Consider the following 15,833-nt stretch of genomic DNA (forward strand, 5'->3'; position numbering starts at 1 on the left):
GCCTCTTTCAAGTACCTAGGTATTGTTATCGCGAGCGGGGACGCAGACTTTTACTAGAAAAACCTGAAACCACCCATGGATCGCCTGCGAGCGGATGTCAGGCACTGGGCGGCCCTCCCCCTGACCCTACTGGGCAGGGCGGCATTGTACAAGATGATGGCCCTCCCAAGACTTCTTTACGTACTGGAGAACACTCCTCACCTGGTACCACAGCGTTACTTCCAACAGATTGTGGCGCTGGTCACGGTCCTGCTATGGGGCACAGGCCCGGCGCGCATAGCATATGACAAGCTGGTAAAGAGCTGGTACGAAGGTGGCATAGCGCTCCCCAACATCCAGCTATATTACTGGGCGGCCCAACTCAAGATTATAAACTACTGGATCCACGCCCCGAGGGACGACCCGGCCTACCGGGCAGACTGGTCGCAACTTGGGACGGACTGTATGCTGTCCGTGCTGTACAACAAGGCACACCTAAAGGACCTGATCGGTCCGACCAAGCACACGGCGGCGCTGTGGCACATGGCGCAGGCCCGTCTGGGATGGGCAGGCCGACTCACTAAAATGACGCCCCTGTGGGACACGAAAGCGTTGGGGAACCTGAGAGACTGTAAGGGGTTTGAGCGGTGGGACTCAATAGGCATCTCTACGATAGGAGACCTCTGGGACAATGACTCAGTATTACCATTTCCACACCTGCAACAGCAATACAACCTCGGACCCACAGAAACGTTTAGGTACGTCCAGATTAGGCATGCATTACTACAGGCAATCCCTGCCGGCACCACACTACCAGACTCCTCTCCTTTGGAAGATAGACTTCTAACCGATTTCATGCTCCAAAGCGCCACCTCCCTTACATACAAAAAGCTGATCAACAATCTCAAAGACCCGACACTAAAGCTCAAAGGGAAATGGGAGGAGGAACTAGGTGAGACAGACGAATTTGAATGGAATGAGGCCCTGGCCTCTCCGAAGGAGGTGGGAATCTCTAGTAAGCTCAGACTGGTACAGCTTAAAATCTTACACCGTATCTATTACACCAGGACACTGCTGCACAAAATACAAAGAGCACCACACCCCTTCTGTTTGCGAGGCTGCGGGGAGGAAGGGACACTGTTCCACACGCTATGGGAATGCCCACAAATACGCGAATTCTGGAGACAGGTGCTCCGATCCATTTCCCAGGCCCTCAAACTCTCCATTCTACCCGAACCACTTAAATGCCTTCTAAACATCTGGGACCCAAATGACCTGGGTAGATATGAACTGACTTGGGCGTCACTGGCATTAACAGTAGCTAAACGGGATATAGCACAGAAATGGGGGGCGCCCGAACTGCCCACCGCCAGTAGATGGGCTAAAAACATGGACATCCTAATGGTGACAGAGAGAGCGGTTTATGTGCTTCGAGCGGCGCCCCGGAAATGGAACAAGGTATGGGCGGCATGGAACATGTACAGAGGGGAACTTTGTGAGCCCTTGCCAGAGGGAGAGGACTCAGACTCCGAAGGAGAGGAGGAGTGACTGAACAGTTGCGGGGAGAGGGCCTCGGACTTGTGGCACGGCGGAGTGGGCGGCAATGCACTGGCCATTAATGCACTACGAATAACAGCACAGGGTATTACGAACTGTAGGAAACGTCCAGGGGATACGATGACACATGGTTGGGGGGGTATGTTGGGTAGTTTGTTCCTATAAGTTACTTGGAAGGAGATGGAGCCATCACTGAAGTTGAGGGAGGGGTTAACAAGGGAACGCACTCTACGACCGAATGTCATATATTGAAAGCTTAAGAGAGACCCGTGATACAGCAGACACCATGTCTTCATTACGAGAATGTAGCCCGTCAGTTAATGCACAGATATATTTTACGAAATGCAAGATTACCAATTGGATGTATGCAATTGTTTAACCACTATTCCTTCCTAACAATAAAGTTTAAAAAAAAAAAAAATCCTTGGTCCTATCAATGTAATACATCAGGGCCCTTTTGACGTCAAGGGTGTGGAGCATTCTCTCCGCCAATGACTCAGGATTTTGGAAGAACACAGGTAATTCAATAGTTTGGTTAATATGGAATTGAGATACTACTTTAGGAAGGAATTTAGGGTTAGTGCGAAGCACCACCCTGTTAGAATGAATTTGAATAAATGGCTCTTGGATAGTTAGTGCCTGGAGCTCACTAACTTGTCGCAGCGATGTAATCGCTATAAGGAAAGCTACCTTCCATGTCAAAAATTGAATCTCGCAGGAATGCAGTGGTTCAAAGGGGGGACCCATCAGCCTGGTGAGGACCACATTGAGGTTCCACTCCGGAGCTGGCGTAGTCCGCGGAGGAATGACCCGCTTGAGCCCTTCTAGAAAGGCTTTAATGGCAGGCACCCTGAAAAGTGAGAGGTGCTGCCTGTTTTGGAGATAAGCAGCCATTGCAGATAGATGTATGAGAATGGAAGCATAGGCCAAATTACATTTTTACAGATGGAAAAGATAACAAATGATGTTGTGAATAGATGCATCTAGCGGGTTAATGTTGTGGTTTGCACAGTAAATGACAAACCGCTTCCACTTCGCCGCATAGCATGCTCTTGTGGTGGGCTTCCTCGCCTCCCGGATGATGTCCATGCAGTCAGGAGACAAGTTTAGGTAGCCAAACTCTAGGACCTCAGGAGCCAGATCGCCAGGTTGAGCTGTTGCGGATCTGAATGCTGAATGTCGCCATGGCTCTGCGTCAGAAGGCTGGATGAGAGGCGTAGCCTTTGATGCGGTACCACAGACAGTTCTAGAAACGTGGTGTACCATGGTTGGCGAGCCCATGTTGGAGCAACCAGGATGAGAGTCATCGAGTGCTGCCTGAGCGTGCGTGCCACCAGCGGTATCAGAGGTGCTGGGGGAAAAGCGTACGCAAATCTGCCTGACCAGTTCATCCATATTGCATTGCCCTGCGACTGTGGGTGTGGAAACCTGGCGGCGAAGCTTTGGCATTTTGCGTTCTCCCTTGTGGCAAACAGGTCTATCTCTGGATGACCCCCCTTTTGGAAGTACGGTTGGAGTACTGATGGATGTATCCCCCACTCGTGCATCTGGTGGCTGTACCTGCTGAGCAGGTCCGCCATCTGATTGTCCTTGCCCGGGAGGTGTTCTGCCATGAGGAAGATGTTCCTTTGAATGGCCCACTTCCACATGCTCTGAGCCAGATGAGACAGCTGCGGAGAGTGGGTACCTCCCTGCTTCTGAATGTAGTACATGGCTGTCATGTTGTCCGTCCGGATCAACACGACCTTGTTGCACAGATGTACTTTGAAGGCTTTTAGTGCCATGAAGATCGCCATCAGTTCCAGAACATTGATGTGCATCTTTCTTTGCTGTGGTGTCCATAGTCCCTGCACAGTGTAGTGGAGTACGTGGGCTCCCCATCCCTGGAGAGAAGCGTCCGTCGTCAGGATGATCTGTGGCACAGGCTCTTGGAACGGTCGTCCCTTGCAAAGGTTTTGTGGATTCCACCAATGCAGAGAAATGTATGCCCGACCGCTCACCAACACTAGGTCTTTCAACTGTCCGTGAGCCTGAGTCCACTGACATGCTAAGCACTCCTGAAGCGGACGCATATGTAGTCTCGCGTGCAGGACTATGGAGATGCAGGAGGCCATCATGCCTATCAACTGCATGAACACTCTTGCTGGAAGCGAGTGTTGAGGTCTGAACTTCTGTATCAGCGATTGAATGCTGCTGACCCACACTGAATTCGGCTGTGCTGTGGCTGCCAGAGTGTTTATAGTCGCACACAGATACTGCCGTATGTGGGCGGGTTGGAGGTGGGATTTTGGGTAATTCAGTGAAAATCCCAGATCGTGAAGGAGGTGAATGGTGTGGGACATGTGGGCGGCACACTGCTGGGCTGACTTCGCCTGGATGAGCCAGTCGTCCAGATAAGGGTAGACATGGATGTTCTGTCTCCTTAGGTGCGCCGCCACTGTCGCTAGGCACATTGTGAACACCCTGGGTGCCGTGGTGACTCCGAAAGGCAAAACCTTGAACTGGTAGTGCTGGTTTTGGATGGTGAACCGGAGGTACTTCCTGTGTGAAAGGTGCAGTGGAATGTGAAAGTACGCATCCTTTAGGTCTAAAGTTGCGAGAAAATCCCCCTGACTGAGCAACGGGAGCACTTGCTGCAGGGTCAGCATATGGAAGTGCTCCGACAGGATGTGGTGGTTGAGGGGCCTGAGGTCCAGGATGGGCCTGAGGGACCCGTCCTCTTTTGGTATTAAGAAGTACAGGGAGTAGACCCCTGTGCCTCTTTCCTGCACAGGCACGGGCTCTATTGCTCCGTTTTGCAGCATGACGATGACCTCCTGCTGCAATAAGTGCAAATGCTCGGCAGACATAGGACGGTGTCTTGGGGGTATGTTGGGTGGAGTGGATATTAGCTCCAGACAATAACCGTATTGTATACGTTTTCTGACCCACCTGTCTGTGGTGATGGTTTTCCAGACAGGCAGTCTCCCCCCGACCGGTGTTGCGTGGTCGGGGGGCAGTGACAAGGCGTCACTGTTTGTTGGTGGCAGAGGATCTGGACTTGTTGTTTCCACGACCTCTGCCCTTGGCGCTGTTACCACGATATCCACCTCGACTTTTGTTGGTGTACGTGGACTGAGTGTTGCCTTTGTAGTACTGCGTGGATTGGGAGAGCTGGCCTCTGGAAACGCCTCTAGTGCTTGAGCGACGAAAAGACCCACCCCGAAACTGCTGGGACTGCATGGCACCCATGGATTTAGCAGTTTCCGTGTCCTTCTTAATTTTTTCTAAGGTGGTGTCAACCTCCGGGCCAAACAGGTGATCTGGATTCACCGTTTGATTAAGGATGGTGGTTAGTATTTCCGGCTTAAATCCAGAGATTCTCAGCCAGGCATGTCGTCGTAGCATAACACTAGTGTTGACAGCCCTGGCTACGGTGTCAGCCGCGTCCAGAGCGCACTTAATTGAAGCATTAGAGATAAGCTTCCCTTCCTGAATAAGCATCTCAGCTGCCTCCTTGTATTCATCAGGCAGGTGCTGCAACAGGGTCTCCAGCGTGTCATAGTGTGCCCTGTCATACCTCGCCAGAAGCGCTTGTGTATTTGAAATGCGCCAGATGTTTGCCGCCTGTGCTGCTACCCTCTTCCCGATGCCTCAAAGACCTTAGATTCTTTGTCTGGGGGAGGAGCATCACCCGTAGTCTGAGAATTAGCCCTCTTCCGGGCATTCGAGACGACAAGGGAGTCCAGAGGCAACTGTCCTTTGATGTAGGTAGGATCAGTAGGCGCGGACTTATACTTCTTTTCGATCCTAGGGTTTATCACCCTCGCCCTGGTAGGCTCTTTAAAAATCTCACCAGCATGTTTTAAGACACCTTTCAGCATAGGCAGAGTCTTGACAGTTCTCTCTGAGACTGAGAAGGTATCAAAAAGGAAGTCAACATCAACAGGGTCAGCATGGAGCTGGACGTTGTGATTGTTAGCTGCCCGTTCAATGAGGGCATTGAAAGCTGCAGAGTCTTCTGTAGGAGACGTTTTGGCAGAAAATAGTTGAGGGTCTTGTCCTGAATGAGGATCACCTGGGTCAGCACCAGCGGCCCAGGGTTCGTTGGTATCCTCAAGGTCTGTATAGACAGGATAGCTGTACTCATCCTCATCATCGCCCTCCCCAGCGTCCACATCAGAGTAAGTGGGCGAAACATTATGAGTCTCTGGAGAAAGTGGTTCCACCAAGACAGGAGTGGAAGCCGAGTCCTTCTTTTTCTTGTGAGGAATCTTGTAGGACTCCATTGGACGTTCTGGGGCAATTTTCCGCTTGTGGAGGGAAAGCCTGCCCGTTTCGGCATCAGTGAAGTGTTCTTGATGCTCGTCCACTGAAGGTCGTCGAGGCTGTGGGCCGGGGACCACCGTTGACGACTTCGGCGCCGAGGAAACCTTCTCGGGGACGCTGGCGACCACCTTAGGAGCGAAAGCCTTCGGCGCCGTCTTCGGCGTCAACGTAAAATGAATGGGCGTGGACGCCTTATGAGGTTTCTCAACCGGCTTTGGAGGCGGAGGATCCTTCGGTCCGACCGATAAGGTCTTGTCCCTGATGCGCTGTAGGGAGTCCGTTACCTTTTTGGTGAAAGTGGCGGATGGGCGCGCCGGTTCGACGGAATCCTGTGAGGCCTCACCAGGAGTAGACTCTTGGGGTGCGCCGCTTTTGGCCCTGTCCTGTTGACGCGGAGTCTCGAGAACCTTCGGGTCATTTAGTCCTTTCTTCGAGTCACCGAGAGCTTTCTTTGGGTCGCCAAGTCCTTTGCTGGTGCTGACCGTCTTCGGCGCCGACGCACTCGGCTCGACCACCTTGACTTTAGTCTTCGGCGCGGCAGACTTCGTCTCGACGCCCTTGACTTGAGCCTTCGGCTCGACACCACCCTTCTGCTTCTTCGGCACCGAGCGCTCCGAGGCCTTGGATCCGACCAAAGTGATGCGCACTTTCGGTTTCGAGGACAGCACCTGCGCAGTTTCTTGTGTCGAGACCGTAGGTTTCACTTTCGGTTTTGATTTGCCAGGGTGCGGTTCAGCAGCAATGTCTGTGGCCGAGCCCGAAGGCGGGGCCGTAGAACCCATCGTAAGATCTTGGGTAAGGCCTAATGGCGATCCCTCGACCTGAGCCTTATGAATTGGCACGGCCCCAGAGTCAGTTTGAGGAAGCTCTTCGTCCGAGCTATCCTCCATGGCCCCGAGGGCCCCGTCGTCGTCTCCTACCTCGTCGACGACTTCTTCGGCTTCGAACATTTCGGCATCTGCGTCATAGTCGTAGTCGACGTCCAACGCGGGGTTCGACTCACTGATGTCCCTGGTAGATTCTTCCTCGACATCCCCTGCATCGAAGATGTCCACAGGCGCCGGTGCAGCATGCTGGGCCTCCTGGCGCGCAACTCGTCGAAGCTTAAGCGTCTTCTTGGACCTGAAGAGGGAACAAGCCATACACTTGGCTTCATCATGGTCCGGCGACAAACACTTGTTGCACACCGGGTGGACGTCAATGTGGGGATACTTCGAGTTGCAGACGGGACATCTTTTAAATGGACTACGGTCCATGATGAACGATTAGACTAAAGACCTTTTGGTCTTAAGAACGTTTTTTATCGATTCCGACAAGAGGGAATTCAAAGACATCCGAACCCAATGGCGGAAAAAAACAATCTGAGGATGGAGTCTATGTCCATGCGCACTGTAGTCCAGGGGAGGAGCCACCTATCTCGTGATACTTCGAAGACTCTTCCAGGACAACAATGTGCAATCATCCGGACCGAACACTAGGCGGCGATCTATGCACCGATATGAATTCAGCAGCCCACATGCCTCGAACTGCATGTACCACTGCATCATTTCGGGTGGCACAGTAGTGCACATAGCAAACAATGTGATGATCAGTCAATTGTGTAGTGTACAAACAGTGGATGACACACAGCTAACACAAAGCTTGCGGGGTGCACTACAATGACCATTTATCATCTAATCCACAGGTGACCAAGAACTCACTGCAGAGGACAACACCAGCAACCTGCAGAGCCAGTTTCCCCCCGATACATGGACTCTCGGATGTTGACTCCCAGGATTCTCTGGACGATGAGCTCAACGCCCGCCCATCTGGTGTGCCAGGAAGCAACAGGTCCCAGGACCCCATCCTCCCCACCATCACTTCTGCTGCAACAACAACTTCACAGCAGACCCCTGCTGTTACGGCCTGTGTGACCACCACCACCGCCACCACCACCAGTGCCGCCTGCAACACCCTCCCTGTCCCAGAGGATGACCCCCAATACCACCAACTTAGAAAGGCAGGGAGAGGATTCGGGTGCCCACAGTGGTGAGGCGACAGGTCAGGGGCAGCAGGATAGGTGGGAGGGCCAGAGTCACCCACAGACACGAGGAGGGTGGGACCCAATCCCTGGAACACATCACCAGAGTCCTTGGCGCATATGAAAAGGCCCAGGGACAAAGTGGCCGGCCGGACGACCTGTTACGCGAGCTCATCCTGCTGATGAGGTCCATCAACACCCGCATTGGACAAATGTTGGACCTCATGGGCCAGCAAGTGGCGATATCGAGGGACAGGTCTGCGCCACGACCAACACCTCCACATCCCTCTGGTGGGCCGCAGGATGACAGTTCACCATCCTCCCCTACGGCCACAGAGAGGGGTGAGTCCTCAGACGCCACTGCCAAGCGACCAAGGGGCCGTCCTAAGAAGAGCCTGGGAGTATCTGGAGGCAAAGCACCTGCAAAACGCCAGTCACAGAGCCAACCCTGATGGCAACCCTCTTCACCAATGCATTGACCATTTGGACTGTCCTTTCCCCCACTGCCTTGTGAATGGCATCTGTTTGTTGGACTGGGTCACCACTTCAATGTGGTGACTACTCTATTATCTCATTAAGCATGACTGTCAACTCACTGTCCCACCACCACCTCAATGGAAATGTACACCCCCCCTCACATGTCAACATTGAAAATAAAAAGACCTTACACACATGTTGTCGTGTCAGCTCCGTCTTTAGTGCAGGATGTACAGTCTTCAACATGTCCATAATGTATCAGGAGTATGTGCAGTATGTAGGCAAGGAAAAGTTTAAGGCACCTAGGGAAACAACACAACAACACTCACTGGTGTGGGTGTGGCATCACAGACATCACACAACACCTACCATCACGATAAGCCAACATGTAGTCGTCCAAATTGTCAACAAGTGTCAACATACACGTCCCGTATACGTTCCAAAATGACATGTCCCAGAAACATTGCCACCCACTGCTGAGTCTACAACTGGCTGTTGTTACGATTCTCACATACACCTTCAGACAACAGCAATATCACCAGACAATGGTTATGTTGTACATTGTCACCCACCTTCAAGTGAAGTAGCGGCTGATGAGCTATTGACGCATTTCACCACCTTCCTCCTCTCCACCGTCCTCATCACTGGACTCAGGTTGGTGTGCAGGCGGGGCCTTGGGTTCTCATCATCATCCAGCAGCAGGGGAATCTCCTTGGGAATGGCAAGGTTGTTGAGCATGCAGCAGGCACTATGATCTGACACACCTTCCTGGGCGAGTATGCCAGTGCCGCTCCGGTCTTGTCCAGGCAGCAGAAACGTGACTGCAGCAGAAACGTGACTTGAGCAGAAAAAAAGTATGCTCCACCACACGATGTGTCCTCCCATGGGCCTCATTGTAGCGGACTTCAGCCGGGGTACTGGGATTCCGCAGTGGGCTCAGCATGGACAGTTGGGATATGCAGAGTCGCCTAGGTATGACAAAGAGACATTGCAATGTTGCAGAGACAGAGGGCAGCAGGTCACACACCCAGCACGCCATACAACTAGGCATACTCACCCACAATCCATGCACGCTCAGGAAGATTAGCCATCAGTTGGAGCACAATGCTGTTCCGCAGGATGTAGGAGTCATGGGCTGAGCCTGGGATCTCTGGAACACACGTGGGATATGATCATATTTGCTAGGCACACCACTTGCATATTTATGTAGTGGTAATGTTTGCGATTCCTAAAAATATGCTCACATGTCTGTGGCGGCACAAGACCAACATGTGTGCAATCAATGGCACCAACAACATGGGGGATGTGCCCAGGAGGATAGAAGTCTCCCTTCACAGCTGGAAATTCAGCAGCCCTGGGGAAATGGATATATCTGTCCTTGTATATCATCATGGCGGACAGGAAATCTTGCAGCACCATGCTATATAACGGTTGGGACATCCCACCAGCGGTGGCCACTGTCTGCTGGAACGATCCAGTGGCAAAAAAAAGCATGGCTGCCATCACTTTATAAGTTGGGGTGAAAGCTGTTGGATATATCATGAGAGGCTGCAGGTGGGGCTCCAACATATCACAAAGGGTTTTTAGGGTGGCTCTATTCAGATGGAATTTCCGGATGATCGCCACATCCTTCATGTCCTCCAGCACCATCGAGTGACAAAGCAGATTTGGCCTCCTCCGAGTTGAGATGAAAGTGGACACATGTCAATGCAATCCATCATGAGATGGGCACCACATATCACGTTCTTGATGACACAGTGACAACAAAGACTGACTTAATAATTGAGTGACGCGCCAGCTTACATGTGGGGAAGCCTTCAGCTACACAAAGGGCACACCTCTCTAATTACAATACACAAGTACCCCAAACACCACATAGGTCAATGTGAATGCACATAGTGATATGGCCACATTTCACATGTGCACGCCTGGGAGCATGGCATCCAGAAAATGTGTAACAAATCAACACCACTGTCTCATACTTAGCTGCTGTGCCTGTCATACCTTAATGCGTCATTTCAACGTGGCACACATCCACAACACAATCACCACAGTTGGCCCAGAAATGAAAAATGTGTGTATTAGCAGACATAAGAGGCCATGCAAGAAACTACATCATACAGTGAGACGAGCATTGCTGTGATTATCACTGCACCTCAATACATTAACATGTGTACATATTGTAGAGACCACTACAACACTGTCCTGCCTCATCGACCATCAAATTCATAAGTGACATATGAGGGAGTACAGGCCAATCTATGACACACATACACAAACATGGCATGTGTAGTCACCAGTGGAGTCAATGGAAAATTGGCATCATGTGCACAATGATGTGCCATTGACCATGTGGGCACTGTGCACTGTTGATGTGTGGCAGATGGCCATTGCCATTGTATGGCACCCAAATGGCGGTAGCTACCGCCTGTCCCCAGCAGTGTGTCACCAGCAAAACCATTCACACAGGTGCGGTAGTCATTGGCATGGAGACATGCCCAAATGACGGTCGGCATGCTCCGCCACCCAAATCACATTGCTTCATGTGATTGTATGGCACCCAAATCGCGGTAGCTCCCGCCTGTCCACTGTGGTGTATCACCGCCATGGAGCATGCCCTAGAGCCAATGGGCATGATGATTGTGGTGGCATGATACAATTTTGAAAATTGCGGTAGGCGTGCTCCGCCACCGCTGAGGATGTCATTGGATGCCTTTGAAAGATGTACCATCGCGTTAGCGCACACCGGGCCCCTGCAGTGTGTCACCGCCATGGAGCATGCCCTAGAGCCAATGGGCACGATGACTGCGGTGGCATGATGCAATTTTGAAAATCGCTGCCTCCAGGTACTGCTGCCTGAGATCCCTCACCACCCAATTCCACCGCAGTTGTTCCATGTCCACAGTGATGGTAAGGACAGAGAAGATCCGTGCCAGTCCATTCACAAGCGAGGAACTGGAGGTCCTGGTGGACGAGGTGCTCACATAGGACCCAAGGCTGTATGGTGCACCAAATGTCGTGGTAAGTCCTCAAAAGTAGAAGTGTAGAGCAGAGGCACACATGTAGTTGGACTGGTGCAGTATGTGCCTGAGGGTGTGGGGTTGTGTCATGCACTGACAAACATACTGTCTCCAGGGGGAAGGCTGTGCGTCTCAATGTCACAGGTTTCCCTGCCTGCAGTTGTAGGTATGAGCGAACTGTGTTGCATTGTCAGCCATACAGTGACGCAGTAGGTTGGTCATGCAGGAGTCAGGACAGTGATTGCTTGGCTGAATGGCTGTGTGTGCCCCTGTTGTCCATCTCAATGTGAGACCAGATGGTAAGCACAGTGCCCGCCCACAGAGGCAAGGACACATCACTTCACCTACTGTGTATTTCCTTAGTTGTTTTCACATTGCACTCCAGCTATGCGCCATCTCAGCCCTGTGGATTGCACACAACTGGCCTTGTGTTGAGGAATTTCTGTTTGTGAGTCCATGTCCCCCAATGCGACATCCATTACACAGTTACTGATTCACAAGGCAGGGACACTGAGTGCTGCGCAGTCTTGGACACAGTGAGTCCACCCCCAGACACAGGTCGATATGTGATGTATGCATTGCTCTAACACACAATGGACTGGAGATGTGTGCAGGCCACATAGGGGTTTCAGTGCAGGCCGCCTACATGTGTGTGAGATGTGCAGAGATTGCGCTCCCCCTCACAACTGCATGCAATCACATCAGCTCATCCCATGCAGATGTCCCATGTGAGATGCACCCTAGTCTCTGATGGACATATCGTTGAATTTGTAAAAGGTTTGCATCTTGCTGCTATACTAGTAGATGTCGGTACATAACACTGTGTCACTGATCATTTCCCCCTCTTGTCTCCTGTGACTGTAGCTCAAAGTACACCAGCGTAAGGCCGTGTGGAGGGCGACTGCAGCCAAGATGCGAGTTCTGGGAGTCTCAAACCAATGGCGCACCCACAGAGACAAGATGTGGGACGACATCAGCCAACTGGCAAAGAACGTGGCAGAGATGACCTTGGGGCTGCTTCCTCGACTGGGCATTTGGCATGGCGCAGCAGGACACCACTAATGGGCCACATCTTGGTGGTGACTCAGCCTGAGCTTGATGCACGTTTGAAGGAGCATCAGCAGCAAGCCAGGGGTGAGTATATGGGGAGGGTGACTATGGCTGGGAGTGGCTGCATGTGGACAGGGTCTGTGCCGGCACTGGCCTAAGTGATGTTGGTGGTGTGATGCAGTGGCATGTAAGTGGCTGCTGGGCTGGGTGACAGTGTCATGCATTTGCCCTACCTGTACTCACAAAGGTAATTTTCCATGCTGTGCTTTTCTATTGCAGTCTTGTGCACTTCAGGTTTCTTCAGCATTGGGGTAGTCTGGGGAATCACATTGGGAGGGAACGGCAGTGTTCCCAATCTGAGTGTGACTTCATCAATGCGTCCATTGCATACACCCAGATTGTGGAGGCCTAGTCAACTGACAACAATGTGCACCAGTCTTTCGGCCCCAAAGTACAACATGGTGGTTGGCATGGGCTCTTCTCCATTGTGGACTGTCATGTTGTAGTCTGTGTCTGTGTTGTCCCCTCCTCTTCCATCCAGGTTTGTCAGTGGCAACAAGTGGTGTGCCCCCATCATGTTCCTAGGTGTGCACAGAGCTAGTTGTGTGTCTGGTTGAATAGAGCCACAAGCAGGGTGTTGTGCTGTGTGGCCATCACATGGCTCAATCATTAGTTAAATTCCGGGTTACACGCACTGTTTTGGTCTATGTAGTGAGTTGTCGCAATGTGATTGCTGAGGGTGGTGCGCAACATGTAGATTTGGTGATCTTTTGTTTGCATGAGTTTGTTCTGTTGCTGCCACTGACCTGACCCTGCATCTCTCTCTCATGCAGAATCTCCTGTGGTCACAGAGGGACAGGAGCTGGACACCAGTGGGGGTGAAAGTAGCACAACAGCTGCACAGGAGCCCAGTGACACAGATGTCACCAGCGCCTCAGAGGGGGACCTGAGTCTGCAGGAGGAATCCCAGCCTGAGACGCAAAGTACCACATCATCTGATGCCAGCGGGGATGCATCCATGTTGGCTGGCACAGGGAATGGGGACTCTGCCTCTGCATCATCTTTAACAACAGAGCGGCCAATGCCTACACTCCCAGCCACTTCCTCTGGTGCTGCCAGTGTCCGGGTCAGTAAGAGGGGTCGAGTTTCCTTCACACCTGGCACCGCTGCCCCGGCCCCTGTCCCCCCTGCTGCCATCAGTGCTGAGTCTGTGAAGCTTTTGCGCCAGCTGTGTGTAGGCCAGACAGCTCTCCTCAATGCCTTCGTTGACCATGAGAAAAATAGGCCCAGGTGGTTGCTTTTATAGAGGGCATATATTCAGACAAAGGTGGGCTGCACCGTACAGTCCAGGCTTTGTCCTCCACTGTGACACCTGCCCTTCAACAGGCACACACTCTCAGTCCAGCTCCGGGGCCTTTGTCCACCCCCAGGTTGTGGCCACAGATGTCAAAGTCATAATAAAGCACACAAAGCACACAGCAGCAACAACCCAAGCGGTCACGCCCCCAGACACCATCCCCACAGAAGAGCAAAGCCACCCCAGAGCGCAAAGCCAAAAGCCTGTCAGGCAACACCAAGGCCCAAAAAGCAAAGAAGCATACCTTAGACTCACATGCCTCGGAGGCATCCCCAGCTAAGGACTCTCCTGTCCCTAAAGCATCTTGCAAAGAGAGGCATGCAGTTTCTGTGCCCACTGAGGAGGTGGTGCATGGCAATGGTACACCTAAGAAGGGCTCCATGGCAGATTTACCCACCACCTCAACTCCCATATCAAGCCCAGTGAAGCAGGGGAAGATGGCACTGTAGGGTTACACCTGGCAAACAGGGGATGGAGGGTCAAAGGCGAAGCCAGGTGAAGCGTTCTGCTGGATCCAGCACGTCTCCAGAGGGAGTGCCAGTGTCTGCACCTGATGCATCTTTATTGGTGAGTGCCTGTTGTGTCCACACCACTTTCCATTAATCCCAAGACAGGGGAGTCATTTAGAATCCCCAGGAAGTGGAAAGGCACTCCTCAACAATCTTCCAGACACACTGTGTCTCACGTCAGCATGACTCCACCTCCACGTGCCACTACACCACCTGGTCCAAGCAGCCCTCCGGTTTGCCAATCCACTGATAGCTCTGCCTCAGCTGGGCCGCTCTCTCCCCTGTCAAGTGCTCCTACTGTCCTCGAGAAACAGCCAGCTCCCAGTCCACCTGACAGCCAAGTCTGAGTGGTAGTCCCCCTCACACACGTGTCTCTCACACAGGTGGGCCTGTACTGGCCATTGTTGCCCCCGGACTGTGTTGCTGATCATGTGAAGGTACAGTCGCACACATTCCCTGTGCTGCCTCTCATGTACTCACTCTGCACTTTGCCCTGTCCTCTGGCCTTTTTGTTTTGCCCTTGCCTATGCAGATTCTCATGGATATGCTGTGCTCCCTGAACTGCTCACTGGCCTTGCTGTTTTGCCCTTGCCTGTGCAGATTCTCATGTACTCGCTCTGCACTCTGCCCTGGCCACTGTCCTTCCTGTTTTGCCCTTGCCTGTGCAGATTCTCATGGATATGCTGTGCTCCCTGAACTATACTGGCCTTGCTGTTTTGCCGTTGCCTGTGCAGATTCTCATTGACATGCTCTGAATTTTGTGCTTCGCTCTTCTCTACTCGTGCTGCCTATCTGTGCAATATGTGAACAAAGACAGTTACTCCCATTGTCTGTTTTGTCAGTGTCCTTACTGAATAAAGTTATTTTGGTGTGTATATGGTTGATTGATTGTGCCCCATGCTCTGTGTGCCACTTCAACATTGCCAATGTCTTTGCTCGCCTCTTTTTTTTTTACAGGGGTGACAGGGACTTCAGTTCTTCTTGACAATCATACATGTGGTGTCTATGATGTCAATTTTACATGTAAGGCAGTTGTCATTTTCATGGTTTGTCAATGTTGGCTATATTCTTCACATGTCAGGTTGGGGGGCACTGCCAGCATAGAGTGTGATTCTGTCCACAGGTTTGCAGGCAGGCTGGCCAGTGTCATCATGTATGTGTGTTATCCCTTTATGTGTGCCCAGCAGTGTATGTGTGTAGTCATCTTGTAATGGACAGTCATCCTGGTTAAATGCCTACCTTAGATGTGTGCTCTTGGGTAGTCAAGAAGTGTGCAGTGTGAAGAGGTTGACCTTGTAGGGAGTGTTGATGTGTGTGTGCCCTGCATTGTCAACTACGCATGTGTCACCCAGGAGTTGTGTGCCTGTTGTTTGGATTGTTCAGCCCTGTGGATGTGGTTGTATGCACATGTGTGAGTTGTATGTTGTGCACTGTGCAGTGTGTTGGTGTGTCCATGCAGTTCTATATGACTCCTACTTGTTGTTTTTGTCACTTGTGAGTATGCAGAGTGTGTGACTTCCACGTCAGTGTTGTGTTTTGTTGATCATCCATGTGTC

General features: G+C 51.8%; 2 protein-coding genes across 4 annotated transcripts in view; one reads left to right on the forward strand and one right to left on the reverse strand.

Annotated features, from left to right (window-relative positions):
- The window catches only part of LOC147712559 (uncharacterized), a 293,966-nt gene extending 278,818 nt beyond the window's left edge, over nucleotides 1-15,148 (forward strand). For all 3 annotated transcript variants that reach the window (XM_086923261.1, XM_086923262.1, XM_086923263.1), the window contains 2 exons: nucleotides 12,226-12,495; nucleotides 13,245-15,148. In XM_086923261.1, the coding sequence (XP_086779387.1) occupies nucleotides 12,300-12,495; nucleotides 13,245-13,717 (669 nt within the window). In that variant the 5' untranslated portion in view covers nucleotides 12,226-12,299 and the 3' untranslated portion in view covers nucleotides 13,718-15,148. The remainder of the gene's footprint in view (nucleotides 1-12,225; nucleotides 12,496-13,244) is intronic.
- Nucleotides 1-15,833, reverse strand: part of SLC26A8 (solute carrier family 26 member 8) — a 3,386,895-nt gene that overhangs the window by 2,306,056 nt on the left and 1,065,006 nt on the right. The window lies entirely within an intron of this gene.

The sequence above is a fragment of the Lissotriton vulgaris genome, chromosome 5 (assembly GCF_964263255.1).
Source record: "Lissotriton vulgaris chromosome 5, aLisVul1.2, whole genome shotgun sequence".
Taxonomy (NCBI): Eukaryota; Metazoa; Chordata; class Amphibia; order Caudata; family Salamandridae; genus Lissotriton; species Lissotriton vulgaris.